Source organism: Macaca mulatta, chromosome 10, assembly GCF_049350105.2.
Source record: "Macaca mulatta isolate MMU2019108-1 chromosome 10, T2T-MMU8v2.0, whole genome shotgun sequence".
Lineage (NCBI taxonomy): Eukaryota > Metazoa > Chordata > Mammalia > Primates > Cercopithecidae > Macaca > Macaca mulatta.
In genome coordinates this window covers 111,095,365-111,113,975 of record NC_133415.1, presented here as the reverse complement: position 1 = coordinate 111,113,975, position 18,611 = coordinate 111,095,365, and the positions used below count along the sequence as shown (strand labels likewise).

The 18,611-nt window shown below is 45.9% G+C and overlaps 2 protein-coding genes and 1 long non-coding RNA gene across 21 annotated transcripts in view; 1 reads left to right on the top strand and 2 right to left on the bottom strand.

Annotated features, from left to right (window-relative positions):
• The window catches only part of RAB22A (RAB22A, member RAS oncogene family), a 57,205-nt gene extending 53,438 nt beyond the window's left edge, over positions 1-3,767 (bottom strand). For 2 of the 3 annotated variants that reach the window (XR_013398575.1, XM_028827213.2), the window contains exons 1-2: positions 3,457-3,754; positions 2,336-2,415 (exon numbers count right to left, since the gene is read on the bottom strand). Coding sequence is in view for 2 of the 3 variants with exons in the window: in XM_028827213.2 (XP_028683046.2) it covers positions 2,336-2,415; positions 3,457-3,492 (116 nt within the window). In the remaining variant the exon portion in view is untranslated. 3 annotated transcript variants of the gene reach the window in all.
• The window catches only part of LOC699403 (serine/threonine-protein phosphatase 4 regulatory subunit 1), an 85,346-nt gene continuing 69,652 nt past the window's right edge, over positions 2,918-18,611 (top strand). For 6 of the 17 annotated variants that reach the window (XR_013400076.1, XR_013400075.1, XR_013400074.1 and 3 more), the window contains exons 1-2: positions 3,475-3,912; positions 4,061-4,105. Coding sequence is in view for 4 of the 17 variants with exons in the window: in XM_015148719.3 (XP_015004205.3) it covers positions 3,906-3,912; positions 4,061-4,105 (52 nt within the window). In the remaining 13 variants the exon portion in view is untranslated. Of the gene's footprint in view, positions 3,129-3,474; positions 3,913-4,060; positions 4,106-18,611 lie in introns of those variants that run through there. The other 11 variants (XR_013400072.1, XM_028828529.2, XM_077952036.1 and 8 more) reach the window with 7 other exon arrangements.
• On the bottom strand, positions 9,897-16,750 carry LOC144332201 (uncharacterized). Its single transcript, XR_013400078.1, has 2 exons — positions 13,759-16,750; positions 9,897-10,124 (listed from the first exon to the last, which is right to left on the bottom strand). It is a non-coding gene; the product is annotated as an uncharacterized LOC144332201 (long non-coding RNA).

Genomic DNA, 18,611 nt, shown 5'->3' with positions numbered 1-18,611 from the left:
GGAAGCCACCTTCTAAAGCTGAGAAAAAAGAAATAAAGAAAGGCAGAAAAAAGAAAATGAGGAGAAAGCCTTGCATGTTGTTTTCCCTGTAAAAATGTGAGCCAAATCTCCTGGTGTGGAGAGTGGACTAGAGGCAGCTCAGCAGCCACAGGCATCTGGCAGATTGGGAGCCACTGGCAAAACAAGGGAACAGTGGACACTTAGGAAGGGGCCACAGGCCTCACCAAGAGGCATGAAGCTACACCCTTCACTTTTCTCTCTTCTTATTTGAGAGAGCACTTCTAGCCAAGGTGGTGTCTGGGTGTCTTGTGGGTTTTGAGTTTTCAGCTCTGACTCAGTGTGAAGTGTGTCACTCGCTGAATCACCCGCAGTACTTGCTGTCACTTCGCAACACTTCACTCTCCCATGCAGGTAGGGACAGGAAAGCCCTGAGATGGATGGGGTCACGTTTTACATGTGTCATACCCAGCTCTTTCTTAAAGGATATGGAAAAGCATTTTAATTGCAGAAACTTATTGGTGAATTTCATCCCCATGCCTTCAAATGTGTAAACCCCACAGGGTTTAAAAAAGCAGAGAGGTAGCAGGGCGCGGTGGCTCACGCCTGTAACACCAGCACTTTGGGAGGCAGAAGCGGGCAGATCACGAGGTCAGGAGATCAAGACCATCCCGGCTAACACATGAAACCCTGTCTCTACTAAAAATACAAAAAAATTAGCTGGGCGTAGTGGCGGGCGCCTGTAGTCCCCGTTACTTGGGAGGCTGAGGCAGGACAATGGCGTGAACCTGGGAGGCGGAGCTTGCAGTGAGCCAAGATCCGCCACTGCACTCCAGCCTGGGTGACTCCGTCTCAAAAAAAAAAAAAAAAAAAAAAAAAGCAGATAGGCTGGGTGCAGTGGCTCATACTTGTAATTCCAGCACTTTGGGAGACTGAGGTTGGTGGATCACTTGAGCCCAGGAGTTCAAGACCAGCCTGGGTAACATGGTGCAACTCCTTTTCTACTAAAAGTACAAAAAATTAGCCAGGTGTGGTAGTGTGCATCTGTGATCTCAGCTACCTGAGGTTGGAGGATGGCTTGAGCCCAGGAGGTTGAGGCTGCCATGAGCCATGACTGTGCCACTGCACTCCAGCCTGGGTGAAAAAAAAAAAGTAGATAAAAAAATATTGAACACATAGGCCAGGCGTGGCAGCTCATGCCTGTAACCCCAGAACTTTGGGAGGTTGAGGTTGGCGGATCACCTGAGGTCAGGAGTTTGAGACCAGCATGGCCAACATGGTGAGACCTTGTCTCTACTAGAAATACAAAATTAGCTGGGCACAGTGGTGGACACCCATAATTCCAGCTACTCAGGCTGAGGCAGGAGAATTGCTTGAACCCGGGAGGCGGAGGTTGCAGTGAGCCGAGATTGCGCCACTGCACCGCAGCCTGGGCAAAAAGAGTGAAACTCTGTCTCAAAAAATAAATAAATAAATAAATAATAAATAAATAAATAAATAATAAATAACCTCTGATAACAGGAGCTCATAATTTCTCAGGGTACAATCTTATGGCAGTTTCTCTCCTGGGCTGTAAAATATATCTCTATTAGTCAAAGAATGATCTGCATAGAGCACAAAGGCCAATATTATCCTAGCGATGGATAACATTGATTTTTTCTTTAAATGCTGGAAGGCATTTGAGGGTTTGATGATAAAACTACAGCATAGCACCTATTTAGTTTTATAAAGCTAACATAGTATTAAAGCCTATAAAACACAACTTCTTATGTAGTCAAAGGATTAGTATTGCAAAATGAAAAGTTTTCTTATAGAGTCAAAAACATATGAACAATCACCTTTACTTGTCCCTAGAACCAGAGAACTGAAAAAACCTTCCATTTCAATACGAATTTATTAATTTCTTATTACTACCAGTACAGGCATGTGTAAGCGTTCAGATCTCAGCCTACTACTTTCAGGAAGGACAAAAAGCATCTAAATGTGTTTTACTTGATATCCCTGAAAGAATAGCACCACGATCTATTTTCATCTGCCTTATTTCAAGGTGTAATTGTTGTTGATATTTATAGATTGAAGTTTCTGTGTCTATTCTAATAATTAGCAGAACTCCAATTCATATTTGCATTTTTAAGTTTTCACTCCCAACAAGTCTGAAGATAGTTTTCCTAAAATACACAGATCCTCACTGTACTCCTTCAAGTCTTCCAGAGATGATGTGAACCAGCGACTCAGAATTCAATGAATATAAAGTGCAGGGCCTACACCTGTAACACACTACGTATTTGGAAGGATTTTCAATGCACCTTTAGATGTGTATCAAATAAAAATCTCTTACCCTATTGTTGGGTTGATGTTTGGATCAAAACTGTCTTCCACAAACCGCCACACAATACTCGATTTACCTACACCTGTATCCTGAAAGAGAATGAGACGTGTGACTGAGAAAAGTTTACCTTTTGGCAGACACCAAAAACTACTTTGTGGCGTAAGTTCAGGATTTTAGAAAAATCACCCTAGATGTGTAAATTTTATAAACTGAGGAACACAAAAGCGATTGTCATAAAAATTCAGTGGAGTAATTAGGAAATTCCAAATGTGCTAAAAGAGTGAGGTTTTTGCAGTTTTTAAGACAGATTAGGACCTTTTGAAAGACCCAAAGTTTCTGCTTCGTGTAAAAAGTAACAAGTCCACTTGCTTTCTAACATATGTTAGTAAACTTTGAACTCCTGGGTTACCTCTGAGTAATCCCTGAAGAATCCTAGCCCCACCCTATTTTGGGGGAATAAAGATTAGTTAATGGAGTTCCTGTCTATCTTTTAAGGCAGAAACTGGAATGACAGCATCAATTTCAGAAAGAAGGCTTTGAAATGGCCAACCTTGTCCTTCCTGACAAGACAGGAAGCTGAAGCTTCAAACTAGTCTTTGGGGCTTCCTGATTTGAACACCCCCTTTCTCCACGGGAAGAGTTACTTGGCAAAGTAACTCTTTGGAGAAGTGGCAGGGGTATCCCACAAGTTCAAAAACACCCTCAAGAGACAAAGTAGTCTAATGCTGCTTGTAAAACCTAAAGACCTGTTATGGGTTTTGCTTGAGAAGACTCGGCCAACTCCCTCCCAACTAATACCTTGGTAAGTTGGGAGAAAACTATTTAAAAGCCTCTCCTAACCCAGATGCAATGGAGAGGCAAGGCGGGGCTGTTTGCTCTTTAAGGGGCGGGAAGAGTCCACGGGCTCCAGGGAGGGGAAGGGGAAGGGGAAGGGTCCCTCCGGCCTCCAGGACCTTCTGGAGGGTGCAAGAGGTGGGCGGGACAGCTCCTGACCTGGAGGGAGGGTCCACGGGGCTGGAGACAGCGTCTTGGACGGGGGATGGGGGAAAGAATGAGGGGACATGGGGGATCCGGGGTCCCCGCCAGCCCAGCCTCCCGTGGCCCTCCCGGCCAGACCCACCGCCACTCACCCCGAGCAGACACACTTTGAGCTCCCTCAGCGCCATGGCCCGGGAGCCACGGGCGCGGGCCCGCCGCCGCCCTAAGTTGAGAAAGGAGAGGCCGGGCCCAGCAGGAGCATCCCCTGGCGCCGCTGCCGCCAGACAGCCCAGCCCCGGTCCGCGCAGAGGCGGCTGCCGCCCGTCCTCTGGCCCTAGGTTCTGCCTGTCCGCTGCCAGCCGCGTGGGGCCCGCCTTAGCAGCCTGGACGCCGCCGCGGCCTTCCGGGCGCCGCCGCCGCCGCCATCTTGGGACGCCGGCCGGGTCACCTGACCTCCCCGCCCACCTCGGCAGCCACCTTCACTGAGAGGGCGGGGCCGACCGGCCGGCGCGGGCCGGGGGCGGGGCCTGAAACCTACGGCCCCGCCCCTGTCTACAGGCTCCCCCACCCCTGTCCGTCCAGCCTCCAGGCCCATCCCAAGATGGCGGGTGAGTGGGGTTGGGTTCGGGGGACGCCGGGGGTGCTTCCCTCCCTCTCGCCCCGTGACCACCCCGCGAGGCCGAGGGGCCCCTGCCCGACCCCGTCCTCTCTCGCCGCAGCCCCCTGGTAACTCCTTGTGTGTTTCTTGGTTTTCAGAGATCCCCCTGTACTTTGTGGACTTGCAGGATGACTTAGACGACTGTAAGTAAGAGTTGGGGCACCCCTATCCCTCCCTGGGACGCTCTCAAAGAATTCAGGGTGCACGAAGCGCGGGGCAGGGAACTCTCAAGCCAGGCCCTCCTCGTCAGGACCAGAACAGCGGGACCCCCAACTGCCTAGATCCACTGGGGGCGGTCCCTCCCCACTGGGCGGGGCGGGCTGAGGGTGGGAGCCCTTCCCTCGAGGGAAGGATTTTTGTTGTTGGGGAAACTTTTGACTTCCTGTCACTTCTTTTCTTCCTACGCCTGCAGCTGCCCCGGGATGGGCGGAGGGGGTAGTTCCAAGTCCTAGTCGACTCAGGGCGGGGGGCCCGCCACCTGGGAGTTGGGTGACTTCCCTCTCAGGGCCTCGCCCTTTTCCTAGGGACTTTTAGGAGTGCTGGGGGGTTGGGGAGGTCCCGCTCTCGGTGTGGCCAGCTACGGAATTCACGGACTTCTCAAGTGTCCTGGCCACAAGCCCAGCTCCATCTCTTATCCCATGGAGTCCATTGGCCCCCGCATTTCTTGGGTGGGTCCCTTGTCCCTTCTTGCCCTCTTCTTTGAAATCATGTTAAGGGCTGGTAGCTGGGGGAGGTGTCATCTTGGAAATCCAAGTTCGCATTTGTGGTGAAGGAAGGAAGCATTTCCTCTCCCGTCAAGAAACATTTATTGAGCAGCTACTTGCTCTGGGCTCCGGACCTGCAAGGATGTGTTGGAAACAGCTCTACACGCAGGGAGCTCACAGAATGTGGGAAACAGAAAGATAACAAGCACCCGAGTGCTGCTGGTGAAGAAGCCCTATATAAATCATCCAAATAACTAACATTAATTGGGGGTGTACTGTACGCCAGTCATATACAGTACTTCCTCTCATCTTTCCTTCCATACCTGTAGGTTTCCTAATAGTAAAAGTTGGTATGTACTGAAAACTTACCATGGACCAGACAGCGTTAAACTCTTTCTTTTGTTTTGAGGCGTAGTCTTGCTCTGTAGCCCAGGCTGGAGCACAGTGGCAGGATGTCGGCTCACTGCAAGCTCCACCTCCTGGGTTAACGCCATTCTTCTGCCTCAGCCTCCCAAGTAGCTGGGACTACAGGCGCCCGCCACCATGCCTGGCTAATATTTTGTATTTTTAGTAGAGACGGGGTTTCACCATGTTAGCCAGAATGATCTCGATCTCCTGACCTCGTGATCTGCCCACCTCGGCCTCCCAAAGTGCTGGGATTACAGACGTGAGCCACCGCGCCCGGCCCAGTGTTGAACTCTTGACACACATTAACTCAGAGGGCGCAGTCTCGGCTGGGTGCAGTGGCTCAGGCCTGTAATGCCAGCACTTTGGGAGGCAGAGACGGGCAGATCACTTAAGGTCAGGAGTTTGAGACCAGCCTGGTCAACATGATAAAACCCTGTCTCTACTAACAATACAAAAATTAGCCGGGCATGGTGGCACACGTCTCTAATTCCAGCTGCTTGGGAGACTGAGGCAGGAGAATCGCTTGAACCTGGGAAGCAGAGGTTGCAGTGAGCGCCACTGCACTCCAGCCTGGGCAACAGAGCAAGACTCCGTCCCAAAAAAACAAAACAAAACAAGGGGCGGTTTTGTTAAAGTGGCATCACACTTTTGAAAGGTCAAAAGCTGACGGTTAAGAGCTCGGTGTCTGTGGAATCCAATGGCCAAGAGTGAAATCCCGTATCACTGTTTACTAGCAGTGTGATCCTAGGCAAGTCAATGTACCACTCTATGCCTCAGCGACCTCATCAGTAAAATGGGCATTATAGCAGCCCACCTCAAAAGGCTTTTGTAAGGAATTAAATGATTAAAGGATTTAGCACAATGCCTACTATGTAATAAATACTTGGTAAATATTGGCTGCTGTTACTGTGATTAATGTGGTCATTATTAGTGGTTATTTAACACTGTTGAGCCCGGTACAGTATAGATCCAGGTTTACCGAGCTGCATGTTTCAACTGGTAGGCATGCTCAGATTGAAGGAGTTGTATCATTTCCATTGATAAACAATGTTTAGCTGCCATGTGGTGCTTCTCATTCATAGATTTGGTATTTGGTCTGACTGGAAAGCTATTTTCTAGCTGTTTCAGTTATCTAACCACCCCAAAACTCAATGGCTTAAACCAACAGCATTCGATTTCCCACAAATCTGTGGGTAGACTGGGTGGTGATTCTGCTTAATGTGGTTTCATCTGAGGAAGTCCGAATGATGTCACTTACGTGGGTGGCATAGGTCCTGGCTGTTGGCTAGGAGATCTGCCAGGACTATTGGCCAGGACCTCAGTTCTCCGTCAGGTGCCCTTTCCACTTGAACCTAGGCTAGGTAAGCCTTCTTACAGTATAGTGGCCACAGGGTAGTTGCACCTCTTTTCTGATGACTGCCTGCCTTCAGTCCTTTTTTGCCTATGTATGTACAAAAAAGGAAGTAAGGGATTATATAGGAAAAAATTATGATCTTTGGACAAATCTTTGAACAAATGTTAGTGTTTGAGACTTGTGATTAAAAAGGCTTAATAACTCTTTAGCAGACAGCTGAAGACTTGCCCCAATAAGGAAGGAAACCACCGTTACGTCTCTGAACATAATCACACCTTGGGTAGGACAACTCTAGGAGCCTCCTGGGGGCTTCCTGTTTGGGCAAGGGTAGGAGCTGTGGAATGCTGTACCTTGGGAGTTTATAACATAATTGATCTGTACGCGAGGGCACGCTCATTCGTGCCGCCCTGCTTCTACCCCTACACCTCCCCATGGTAGTATTGGGAGGTATTATCATACCATTATTGGCAGAAAGAACCCTGCAGTTTTATCCTCTACCTCCTGGCGCTCTGACACCTGTAGCCGTGTTACGTTGGGTGAAACACTCACCCATTCTGTTCAGTTCTTTGGAAAATGGCATGAGAATGGGAGCTGTCTCATAGGACTGGTGTGAGGGTTAGATGGATAGACAGAAAACATTCTAGTCTAATGCTTTGTATTCAGTGATTTTTATCATCATCATCATCTTTGCTGGATTTTTACGTAAGAGCTTATGATTCAGTGTTACCAGCTGCTACTCTGTGAGGTAGGTGGGATTATTCCTCTCACAGATGAGAAAACTGAGGATCAGGTTGAGTAACTTATCCATTGTGGCACAGCTCATCAGTGGTGGAATTCAGTCAAATGCAGTTCCTTCTGCTCTTTTCTTTTTATTCCACTGCATGGATCAACCTCATAAATATTCTTAACCTAGGGGATAGGAAATGGATGTCAGTTTGGGTGGTACTGTGACTGTGGTCCTCCTTGGGCATTTGTGTCTAAATGATGCGACGCCTCTCTGTTTAGACTGTAGGTCCCTTGGGGTAGGGACACAGGTCATCCTTTCTATAATCCGATGTCTTGGGTGATCTAGGTGCTCAGTTAATGTTGTTAATGTTAACGATAATGAATTACGAGGCTTTTGTCTGATTTACTTTGTGATTCTTTATTATGTTTGGCTAATTTCAGAAGGGAGCCATAATGAATGGATGTCTTGTTTTTTAAATCATTCAGAGTCTTCAGGCCATTGAGCACAGAAGAGATTTGATTTCAGAGAATTGGCTTGCTGAAGCAATCTAAATTTCTTCTCTTGAAGGCAGAAAGTATGTGGGATGGCCTGGTGTATTGGTTTTCATGTTGAATTGCACGTGGAAGGTGGAGCTGTATGTCTGTGCCTAAGCATCTACAAGCCTATGAATGTCTGGTTTTGCTTATAGCATATGGAGGCTGAAGAGGTGTTATTGTTGGTAAGGTTTGCTTGGCCAATTAGAATTTAAATGGTGTGTCAGTGATGGGTGAATAAAAAATGAGGGGAGCCTATTGCAAATATAAGGAGACACCTAAGAGACCTATCAACAAAATACAATATATGGTCATATTTGGATCTTTAGTTGAACAAACCAACTATAAAAATACATAACTGAGACAGGGAAAATTGAGTTTGGACTGGGTATTAGATAATATTAAGAATTGTTTTGTTGGATATGATAATAGTGTCATGGTTTTGTTCAAAGGAAAAGGGCCTCATCTAACAGAAACAAGCATTCGTGGGTGAAATCATTTGATGTGTGAAGTCTGCTATCAAATACTGCAACAAACAGTAAATACAAAGTCAGGAGAGGGATAGATGGAAAAATAAATGGCAGAATGTTGATACTTGTTGAAGTTGGTTGCTGGGGCCTAGTCTCTCTATTTTTTTATATGTTTGATAATTTCCATAGTAAAAGGTTTAAAGAAGGGAGATGAAAGTATCACATATGATCAAACATCTGTGGGAAGAGTTGGAAGGTTGGATTCCAATTCTGAAGTCACTGCAGAGTTCTTGTAAGATACATTTAGCTTCAAAAGACTGACTCATAAAATCCGTTAGCGTTTGGGGGTCAGTGTATTTCTTTTCAAATGTTTAGCTTTGAAGAGGTATCTATTAAAGAACTTGGAAGAGGATATACTTCTATTTATGGGAAAAGCCAGGTGCCAACAAATGATAGCTGGACCTTTGGTGAAAACAGGATTAGCTAAGCCAATGGAATATAGAGAGAATCATGGAATCTTAATGCTAGGAGGAGCAGTGTATGTTCAACCTTGAGTAAAAGACATTTTCCAGAGCAAAAGGCATTCTGTGTTACCTGCCCACTTTGTTCTATGTTTGTAAAAACCTTCTCAAGGATAAGAACCAAGCCCCCAAAGCAGAGAAACTATATTAATCTGAGTCCTAAACCAAACCATTGAACTTTTTGTCTGAACTATGATATATGCTTGAGTCAAAGATGTTCAGTTTTGTAAAATAAAAATCTCCCTGTCAACTGAAATAATTTGAACGGCAATATCTAATACTTGGAAAATAGAAGAAAACCCAGAGATCAAATTATTCTCTAAATCAGATTGGCAATTTTTTCTGGAAAGGATTAGATATTTTAGGGCTTGCTGGCTGGGAGGTCCCTGCTCTGCTGTTGTAGCCTGAAAGCAGCCATAAATAGCACGTAAATGAGTAGGCATGGGTGTGTCCTAATAAAACTTTATTTACAAATACAAGTGGTGGGCTGAATTTGGCCTAGGGAAGGTGGTTTGCTGACTCCTCTAGCTCAGAGTTGATTTTTTTCCATTAAAGCCCCTAGGTCTGTTGGTCAGCTGAGCCAGCCAGATCAGTATCTTTCCCACTAGGTTTAGTTGGAAGAGCTGAGCTTTGTTGAAAAGCCTCTGTTGAATAACCCTTGACAAGTTGCTCAAACTTCATGTCTCATTTTTCCCATTTGTGTATGAGAATGGCAAGGAACAAAAGAGTCAGAGTGGTGGGAGCGGATCCACCTTGCTTCCCTTCCCGTCGTCGTAATGCGTTTTACTTTTGTTGCTCTGTATTTTCTGTTTCCTGTGAGGCAAACAGATGAACATCAGCAATTCCCACAAATTGCCTCTGTTTAAAAAGAAGAGTTTTAAATGGCTTTCTTCATCACAAAATAAGCTCTTGTAAACAAATTTTGCAACAAAACCTAGTTAACAAAAGGGAAAGTAGCTTTGACCTTCAAAATACCAATTAGTTTAACCCTGATGGGAAAAATATAAGAGGTGAGGACAGATATTAGTTTCCATGCTTGGAAAGTCATTCATGCACATAACATGTTTCTCCACGTCTTCCAAGGTATCAGCCTTCCCAAAAGTGTTGGGGATACAGTTGTGGGGAAGCCTGGGGCTCAACTCCTGACACATCCACAGCCTGGCAGGGAGGTGCCTGCGGTGTCTCAAGGGTCCAGGCAGAAGAGGGAACACAGATCTGGGCCAGTAAGAAGACAGGGCCGGGCTGGGTGTGGTGGCTCAAGCCTGTAATCCCAACACTTTGGGAAGCCAAGGTGGGCAGATCACTAAGGGTCAAGAGTTTGAGACTAGCCTGGCCAACGTGGTGAAACCCTGTCTCCACTAAGAATACAAAAATTAGCCGAGTGTGGTGGCGTGCACCTGTAATCCCAGCTCCTAGGGAGTCTGAGGTGGGAAGATTGCTTGAACCTGGGAGATGGAGGCCACAGTGAGCCAAGATTGTGCCACTGCACTCCAGCCTGGGCAACAGAGCGAGACTCCGTCTCAAAAGAAAAAAAACAAAAGAGAGGGAAAAAAGAAGACAGGACGAGGGTAGGAGGGGAAGGCTTCTAAGGGGAGGTGGCGTTTGAGTTTGGGCAGGCGGAGGAAGGCGATGGGCATTTGGGTGGTGGGTACAAAGGCAGAGGGTTGCATGATCCTGGTCTGCTCGGGACTCGGTGAGAGAGAAGGGTGGAGACTTGGGAACAAGGGCTGTGTGTGAGGGAGGGAGTGGGAGAGACTGGGAGATAGCACTGGGGGCTGTCAATGAAGAATCTGCTTTACCAGCCCAGGGTTTAGGCTTAACCTGGGAGGCAGTAGGGCGTCCCTAAGCATTGTGGAGTTTCTGTCTTAGGAATGCAACCCAGGCAGTGGTACAAACACTGCCCTTTACTTAGGACTAAGAGTATGTCAAGCTCTGCTGTGACACGTTATTGTTGTGACTGAAGTACAAAAGCCCACGGGCCGGGTGTTTTTCATCCCGTTTTATTATTGCAAGGCTCACAGCGGGCACAGAAAGGCTAAGCAACTTGCGCAAAGTAACAAAGCTAGTAAGTGACAGAGGTGGAATTTAAACCAGGAAGTCTGGCTGCAGAATTTATCTTAACCACTGTCCTTTGGAGGACTCATCATTCACTGGTATATTCATTCATTCAACTAGTATTTATTCATGATGTTAGGCATTGTGGACACAGAAGAGAATAAAAGGAACCCAGTTTTTGCTCATATGAAGCTTTCAGTCCAGCAGCAGAAACAAGACACTAAAGAGGTAAGCAGAAGTACGTATAGCAGGCGAGTGTGATGGAAGGTGCCAGCACAGTGTGGTTGTATGCATACTGGTGCTGCTAACGTCCAGTGGCCAGAGAAGGTATCTCCAGAGCCCTGAGAGGTGCTTCTGAGTTGAGATTTGAGTAACAAGCTGGAGATACTCGCATGAAGAACCAGAGAAAGCCTCCTGCGTACACCTCTTCCTTGTCAAGGACTCGCAGGAAGGCCTGTGTGTCTGGGCTTGTGTGTCTGGAACGGTGAATAACAGACACAGGAGGTGAGTGGAGGAGATGGGGGCCAGGCCATGCATGGCCCTTAAGTCCATTGTAAGGTAAAGTGTTGACGTTTTATCCATGGAGTCATGGGAGCCACTGGAGAATCTGAACCAGGGAGTGACTAGAGCTGCTCTGTGCTTTGAAGAAAGGAAAGACTGGTGGAGGAAAAGCTGGGGTGGGATGCCCAGTGTATTCCTGCAGTTCAGGCGGGGGGAGTGGGGTCTCAATCAAGGAGATGAGCCTGGGAGTGGGGAATAGGGTTGACAGATAGTTCTGGTGGTGAAGGAAGGGTCAACTCAGAGACAGGGTCTCATGGAGAACTTTTCTGACACCTCCATTCCCTTCCACCCAGACTGGGCTGGGCGCCCCTTCTTTGTGTTTGCTGAGCCCTGTATTTTCCTGTGGCAACATTTGCTAATTTATTGATAGCATTGACCATTAGAATGGGTCTTATGCTTCTTTGGGTGCCTGTGGTCTAACATAGTGAACGGAACTGGACAGCACATGAGAAGCAATGCCACAGATCCTGGTGTCATTGTCGAGGACACCAGAAAGCCACCTTGTAGCGTTCTGGAGCACAGTTAGGACTGGAGAGGAGACGTGAACGTCATTCGTGGTGAGTGGTAGCTGGAGCCATGGGAGCAGGATGAGAGGGACTGTTGGAGAAGAAGGTGAAGGGGTACTCCCTGGGCAGCAGAGGCTTCTAGAAATTAGCCATGGAGGTAGGAAACCAGGAGAGCCTTGGAGCCAGGGTTTTGATTGGATAATCATTTATTTATGTCGCTTGCCCCAGAAGGGTCAGGTAAGATGAGGATTGAAGACAGGCCACAGAGTTTGGCAGTTAGGGGGTCTTCATTCACCTCAGTGAGAAGTAGTTCAGCACAGCCAATAAGTGGAAGCCAGATTGGAGTTAATTGGGAAAGTTTTGGAAGTTGAGGCGGTGTGGTCTGGAGTCCAGTAGCTCAGTGGTCAAAGTGTCCAGTGCCTGGTAGCCAAGGCGAGGAATACAGCACGCTGTGGCTAGGCACAGGGCACTTTGAGGAATGGTCACTGCATTTGGGGCTCACAGCCCAGCAGGAGAAAGCACAGCCTTTCAAGAAGCAGCAGCTGGAGGGGTTCAAGGGGCTTTTCATCAGGGATGGAAGATTCCAGCACACATTTGCATGATTTATGTGTACTCTGAGAACCTTAAGAGTTTGAATAACCCACCAATTCTCTGGTTATATGCCCAACAAAACATAGACATATATTCTCAAAAAACATGTTCATAGTCGCATGATTCTTTTTTTTTTTTTTTTTGAGATGGAGTCTCGCTGTATTGCCAGGCTGCAGTGCAGTGGCGCAATCTTGGCTCACTGCAACCTCCGCCTCCCGGGTTTAAGCGATTCTCCTGCCTCAGCCCCCCGAGTAGCTGGGACTATAGGCATGCACCACCAGGCCCAGCTAATTTTTGTATTTTTAGTGCAGTTGGGGTTTCACCATGTTGGCCAGGATGGTCTCGAGATCTCTTGACCTCATGATCTGCCTGCCTCAGCCTCCCAAAGTGCTGGGATTACAGGCGTGAGCCACCATGCCTGGCCAGTCACATGATTCTTAAGAGTCGGAAACTGCAATCTACTCAAATTTATTCATCATGACTACAAAGGATTATAAATTCTGGCATGTTCACACAATGGAAAACCATGCAGCTGTAAGAATGGATGATCTATAACTCAATCAGTAATACGGATAATTTCACAAACATCTGAAAAGCCAGACACAAAAGGGTCCACACTACATGGTTCTATTTGTATGAACTATAAAACCATGCAAAGGGAATCTCGGCTGTTAGAAGGCAGGAGAGTTGCTACCCGTTGCGGGAGGTGGTAAGTGGAAGATAGCAAGAGGTGGTTTCGGAGATGCTGGTAAAGTTATCTTGCTTGGTCTGAGTGCATTGCTTGATTGTTTTAACTGTTTCGAACAGTATGAAAATAGAGGACCCTATACCCCAACACTCATCCCAAAGATTTTGACTGTCTTCTGTAACCATTTTTTTCTTTTGCATCTACCTCAAGTCTGACTAGAGAACTCATTGCATTTGTAAGTAATATTGTTCCATTCGTTCATTAATGCCATGTAGACTTTACCACCCTCATCTTCTCCAACTCCATCCCTCAAGTGGGCAAATTGGCAGGAGAATGGAGATGGGTAACTTTAAAATGGAGCATACAAACTGCTTTGAGCTGCAGAGTTCTTTCCTATCAGGTAACCTGAGTAAATGTTTCCCATTGATCATCAACTTATAAGTCAGAGTTGCCTGGGTATGGTGGCTCACGCCTGTTATCTCAGCACTTTGGGAGGCTGAGGCAGGTGGATCCCCTGAGGCCAGGAGTTCGTGACCAGCCTGGCCAACATGGTTAAACCCTGTCTCTACTAAAATTACAAAAAAAAAAAAAAAAAAAAGAGAAAAATTAGCCGGGCATGCTGGCACACGCCTGTAATCCCAGCTACTCAGGAGGCTGAGGCAGGAGAATCGCTTGAACCTGGGAGGCGGAGGTTGCAGCGTGCTGAAATCACGCCATTGCACTCCAGCCTGGGCAACAAGAGCAAAACTCCATCTCAAAATAAAAGTAAATAAAAGAGTCATAAATAATGACGGGTTTTGGAAGCCGTGATTAAAGCCACAGATCAAGGAGGAATTTCCATGTCGGCATGGCATAGAAAGGATAGCTGCTCATGATTTAGGCTGGTCTTTCCAGCCAGCCCATTGCATAGTGCTAGTAATAACCATCAGTAGCCCTCAAAGATTTGCAATATAAAACATGCATTGGATGGATCTGCTCATATGAGAGCTAGTAAATCAGTGTGGGTCTTGTTAGAGAATGACATTTATATAGAGAAAGTTTGCTTACACAATTTGCCGTTTGAATTTAGTTAACAAGGACCTGAAGTGTGTGGGGGTCACTTCCCACCAAAAGCCAGTGAAGAATCAAAAATGTTCTTTGTTAAATGGATCAAGCTTGTCTAGTCTTGCTATTAGAAATAGTCCCAATTCAGAAATCTGCATTAGTACTTACAAGCCTGTTAGTGAGAAGAGCAAAACTACTTCAAATAACACATTATGGGAGTGGTGTATTCTAGTTGCCCCCAAATCACCTAACGCCTTGCAAAGATTTAGTTGTTAGTTGAAGAGTGGCTAACGTGACCCCCTAAAGAATTAATTTTTATTTATATAAGTTCTGCATGAATACATTCTACATTCATTCTAAGTACAACTTTTGCAAATAAAGCTTAAACTCCTTCTTGGCCACCATCAACCAATCTTCTAATATTTCGAGTCAAACGTGGACATAGTGTACCATGTCTGTCATGTTCACTGTTCAGAGTCCCCTAGTGGTATGTCAGAAACAGAATATTGGATTGTATGGATAATTGGTCTGGCTTAGAGTGGCATATATCATGTAGAGTTATAATGATAGGGTGACATATTGAATGGAGATTCATAAATATTGGGAATGGCTGGAGAGCAGACTCTGAATGAAAATGCTTGCTGGGGTAAACATGCCATAACATTCTGCCTCCAGCTCCAGCTTTGCTTATGTCTAGGCCAATAAACGGATTTCCTTGGGTATGTTTTATTGTGTTTATTTTTTTCCCCTTTTCCACTTAAAGCTGATTATGGTGTGGCTACTCAGTCGGGGCTTGGTGGCTTTGTGTGAAATGGCTCAGTGTCCCTGAACCACTTGAAGGTGGCAGACAGTGTACCTTGCTCTGCTTTTCCCTTCATCTGGAATATTCTTTTTCCCTTTCCCAGATTCTCTCTCTCTTCCCACGTGGCAGATTTCTGTTCAATCTTCAAGGCGCAAATCACATACCACCTGTGTTCTAGGGAAGCTGTCTGGCGTCTCTTTACTCTCTTCCAAGTGGAGCTGTGTCCCTCCTGTTTGTCTGTGCTTATGTCCCATGGTGCTTGCCACCGTGGCATTGTGGGTGGTGATGTACATGATGATCTTTTTTCCCATGGGGGCTTATGGTGTCCAGGGACCACTACTCTGTTGAATTAGATTTACTGTTGTTGCCTACTATGAACCATGAGGGAGGAGGGCATGTTCAAGGTGAGTCTGCTCTCGGCATGCTTTCTGTTTCTGTATTGATCTTCTAATCCTTTTTTTTTTTTTTTTGCTGTAAAATGACCCGTAAAGTTTCTTTTCTGTTTATTAGATCATATCTGCTGTAGTTGAACCTTCAATGAACATTCACCTAACATTATTCTTAACATATTAATTCGTACTTGGCCTGCTTTAGGACAGATTGGTGTCTGGTGAAAAGCATTGACACACAGGTGAGGACTCAGGGGTCCATGGGGTGTTTCACTACAGCATCCTCATCTGATTTCCTTTATGCCCCAACAAGTGAGAGAGATACTGACAGGGTTGGATAACCCTTGAGTAACCAGTTAACATAGAGGAGGGTAAATCCTTTTTTCTCAATGTTGTAGTTTCCAGAAATATTTTTCTCTGGTGGGCCTTTTAGTCAGAGAAGAATTCCTTTTTTTTTTTTTCTTAAATGTAGTCACCTAACATCAGGGGCAAAGGATAATAAACCCTGTTATTCTTTGCAAAGTGGTCAGGACCTTCCTGAAGAGGAACTGATCTTGTTTTAGGTTGTGCGAGCTCAGAACCACCCTGGCCAACTTAGCAGTGGCTAGAAATGTAAATTCTAGACAATTGTTTTTATTATTTTTGAGACACGGTCTCAGTCTGTCTCCCAGGCTGGAGAGCAGTGGCACAATCACGGCTCACTGCAGCCTCGACCTCCCAGGCTGAAGTGATCCTTCCACCTCAACCTCCCTGAGAGCTAAGGCTATCTGTAGAGGTGAGCTACCTGTGTCTTAGCTATTGAAGTGGATGATAGAGGTAAGCTGTCTATGTCCTAACTTCTGAAGTGGTTTAGATGGTAGAGGTGAGCTGTCCATGTCTTAGCTATTAAAGCGGATTTTAAAACTCTACATCTCCCTGGAGGACCAGGGGCAGCCGCAGCTGCTGCCTGTGGGTGTAACAGAGCTGCAGGGGCGTTGGGCACACAATTCAAGCTGGCTCGTGTGTGCAGAGCCAGGGGATGGGGGCTGAGCATACGGGATGGTAGGAGAGGCCACTGACCCCTGTGAATCACCCTGGCCCTTCTCCAAGCCCTTTTCCTACTGTGCATAGCTAGCTTTAAATATTAATTGTTTTTGTTAAAGAGTCAGTAGTGTCCCGTGTCGATTTGTCAGTAAACCTAGAAATATACAAAGCGGCAGAAACATAGAAAGCAGCTGTTGCTTAAAAGCTTATTATAGTGTAGATGACAAATGAAGTCAAAACATGATCAACACTGTTTTATTTCATATTTTACACTGGGCCAAAACAACTTGAAGTTGTTATTAGAAACTATTTTGTTCAGAAAGCTTTGTTCTTCTGCATCATATGATGCTTTCATAAATGGAGTTAGTAGCTTTTTTGTTTTTCAAATGTAAAAAAAAAAAACAATGAAAAAGATTTGAACTAGGAATTATTGATGTGCTACTTCATATTTCATTTCTAACGTGAATGCTTAAGATTCCTGATGTTTATGTGTGGTCTGGACTTGCTGGGTCCCAGAGTAATTGTTTGTAATATTGCCTCGTAGACTTTAGCCCGTTGTTTCTGTCAGCAGTTGCCAGACAACATGCCAACTTAGCAATGGCTAGAAATGTACATTCTTTTTTTTTTCCTTTTTTTGAGAGAGTCTTTTTCTGTTGCCCAGGCTGGAGTGCAGTGGCATGATCTTGGTTCAAGCAGTTCTCCTGACTCAGCCTCCCGAGTAGCTGGCGTTGCAAGTGTGCACCACCACACCTGGCTAATTTTTGTATTTTTAGTAGAGACAAGGTTTTACCATGTTGGCCAGGCTGGTCTCAAACTCCTGACCTCAAGTAATCCACCTGCCTCGGCCTCCCAAAGTGCTGGGATTACAGGCGTGAGCCACCACACCTGTCCTTAGAAATGTAAATTCTAGAAAATTATTATTTTTTTGAGACAGGGTCTCACCCAGTCCAAGCTGGAGTGCAATAGCATAGTCATGGATCACTGCAGCCTTGACCTTCCAGGCTCAAGTGATCCTCGGATCTCAGCCTCCCCTGTAGCTGAGACTTAAAGCGCACACCAACATACCCTGCTAATTTTTTCTACTTTTTGTTGAGATGAGGTCTTCTTACATCCTCCAGGCCGGTCTCAAGCATCCTTCTACCTTCGCCTTCTAAAGTGCTGGGATTATAGGCATGAGCCATCACACTGGCCTGTAGAACATTCTTTTTGAGAGAAAGGATCATTTTATGTGCTACTCCCATTGTTAAGGGACACAGCAAACTAGCCTGGTGGATCTTTACCATGCATGCCATTCATTCATTCAGCAACTTTTATCGAACCCTTTAAGGGGCCTAGACATATCAGTGAGTCAAATCAGAGATTCTTACCTTAAGGGTGGGAGTGGGAGGAGTGGACACAACTGACAAGCAGTAAACCCAGGAAGTAAATGTTTTGTGTGTTCGGAGGCAGGGGGTTCTCTGGAAAAACAGGAAAGTAGATCAGGATAAGGGGGCTATAGATGAGGGACTTGGAATTTTAAAATAAGGTGGTCAGGGAAGACCGCACTGAGAGGATGATGAATGAGCAAAGATTTTTAAGAGGAGAGGGAATTCTTTGTAGAGGGATCAGCCAGTGAAAAGGCCCTCTGCTGGGGAAGCGACTGAGCGTCTGGGAAATAGTCACAAGGCCTGTGGGTGGAGGCAGAGGAGAGAAGTAATGGTGGGCCAGGTCTTTTCCACTGGCCGGATAACCCGCAGGTAACACTGCCCGGCCTGTCTTTCTCTTTTACAGTGTTTCTTAACTGGGGTGGTTTTGCCTTACTTCCCCCCACCCCCAGGGGACGTCTGACAATGGCTGGAGATGGTTTTGATCGTCACAACGTCGGGAGGGGGTGCTTCTGGCATGTGGTGGGTAGAGGCCAGGCATGTTGCTAAACTTTCCATAGTACACAGCCCACAGAACAAAGTATAATCTGGCCCGGAATGTCAATAGTGCTGAGGTTGAGGAATCCTGCTCTGTTATCTTTATATAGTTCATCAATTGTTGATTGATTTAGTTTGTCTTTTAAGATTTAATAAAGAAGAAAACCATAAAAACGTCTTGGGAAGAGGTTATTCATCACGTTACCTGGTTAGAATGCCTTCACAGTTGATATTGAAGCGAATGTTGGCTATTTTCATTGACTTTGAGGAAGGGAGAGCCAAATCTTGCTTCCATGTATATTTTAGTAAGCCCTGGTGCATTGAAGGATTAGTTAAAAAAAAAAAAATACAGCATTCACAGGTAAATAGTAA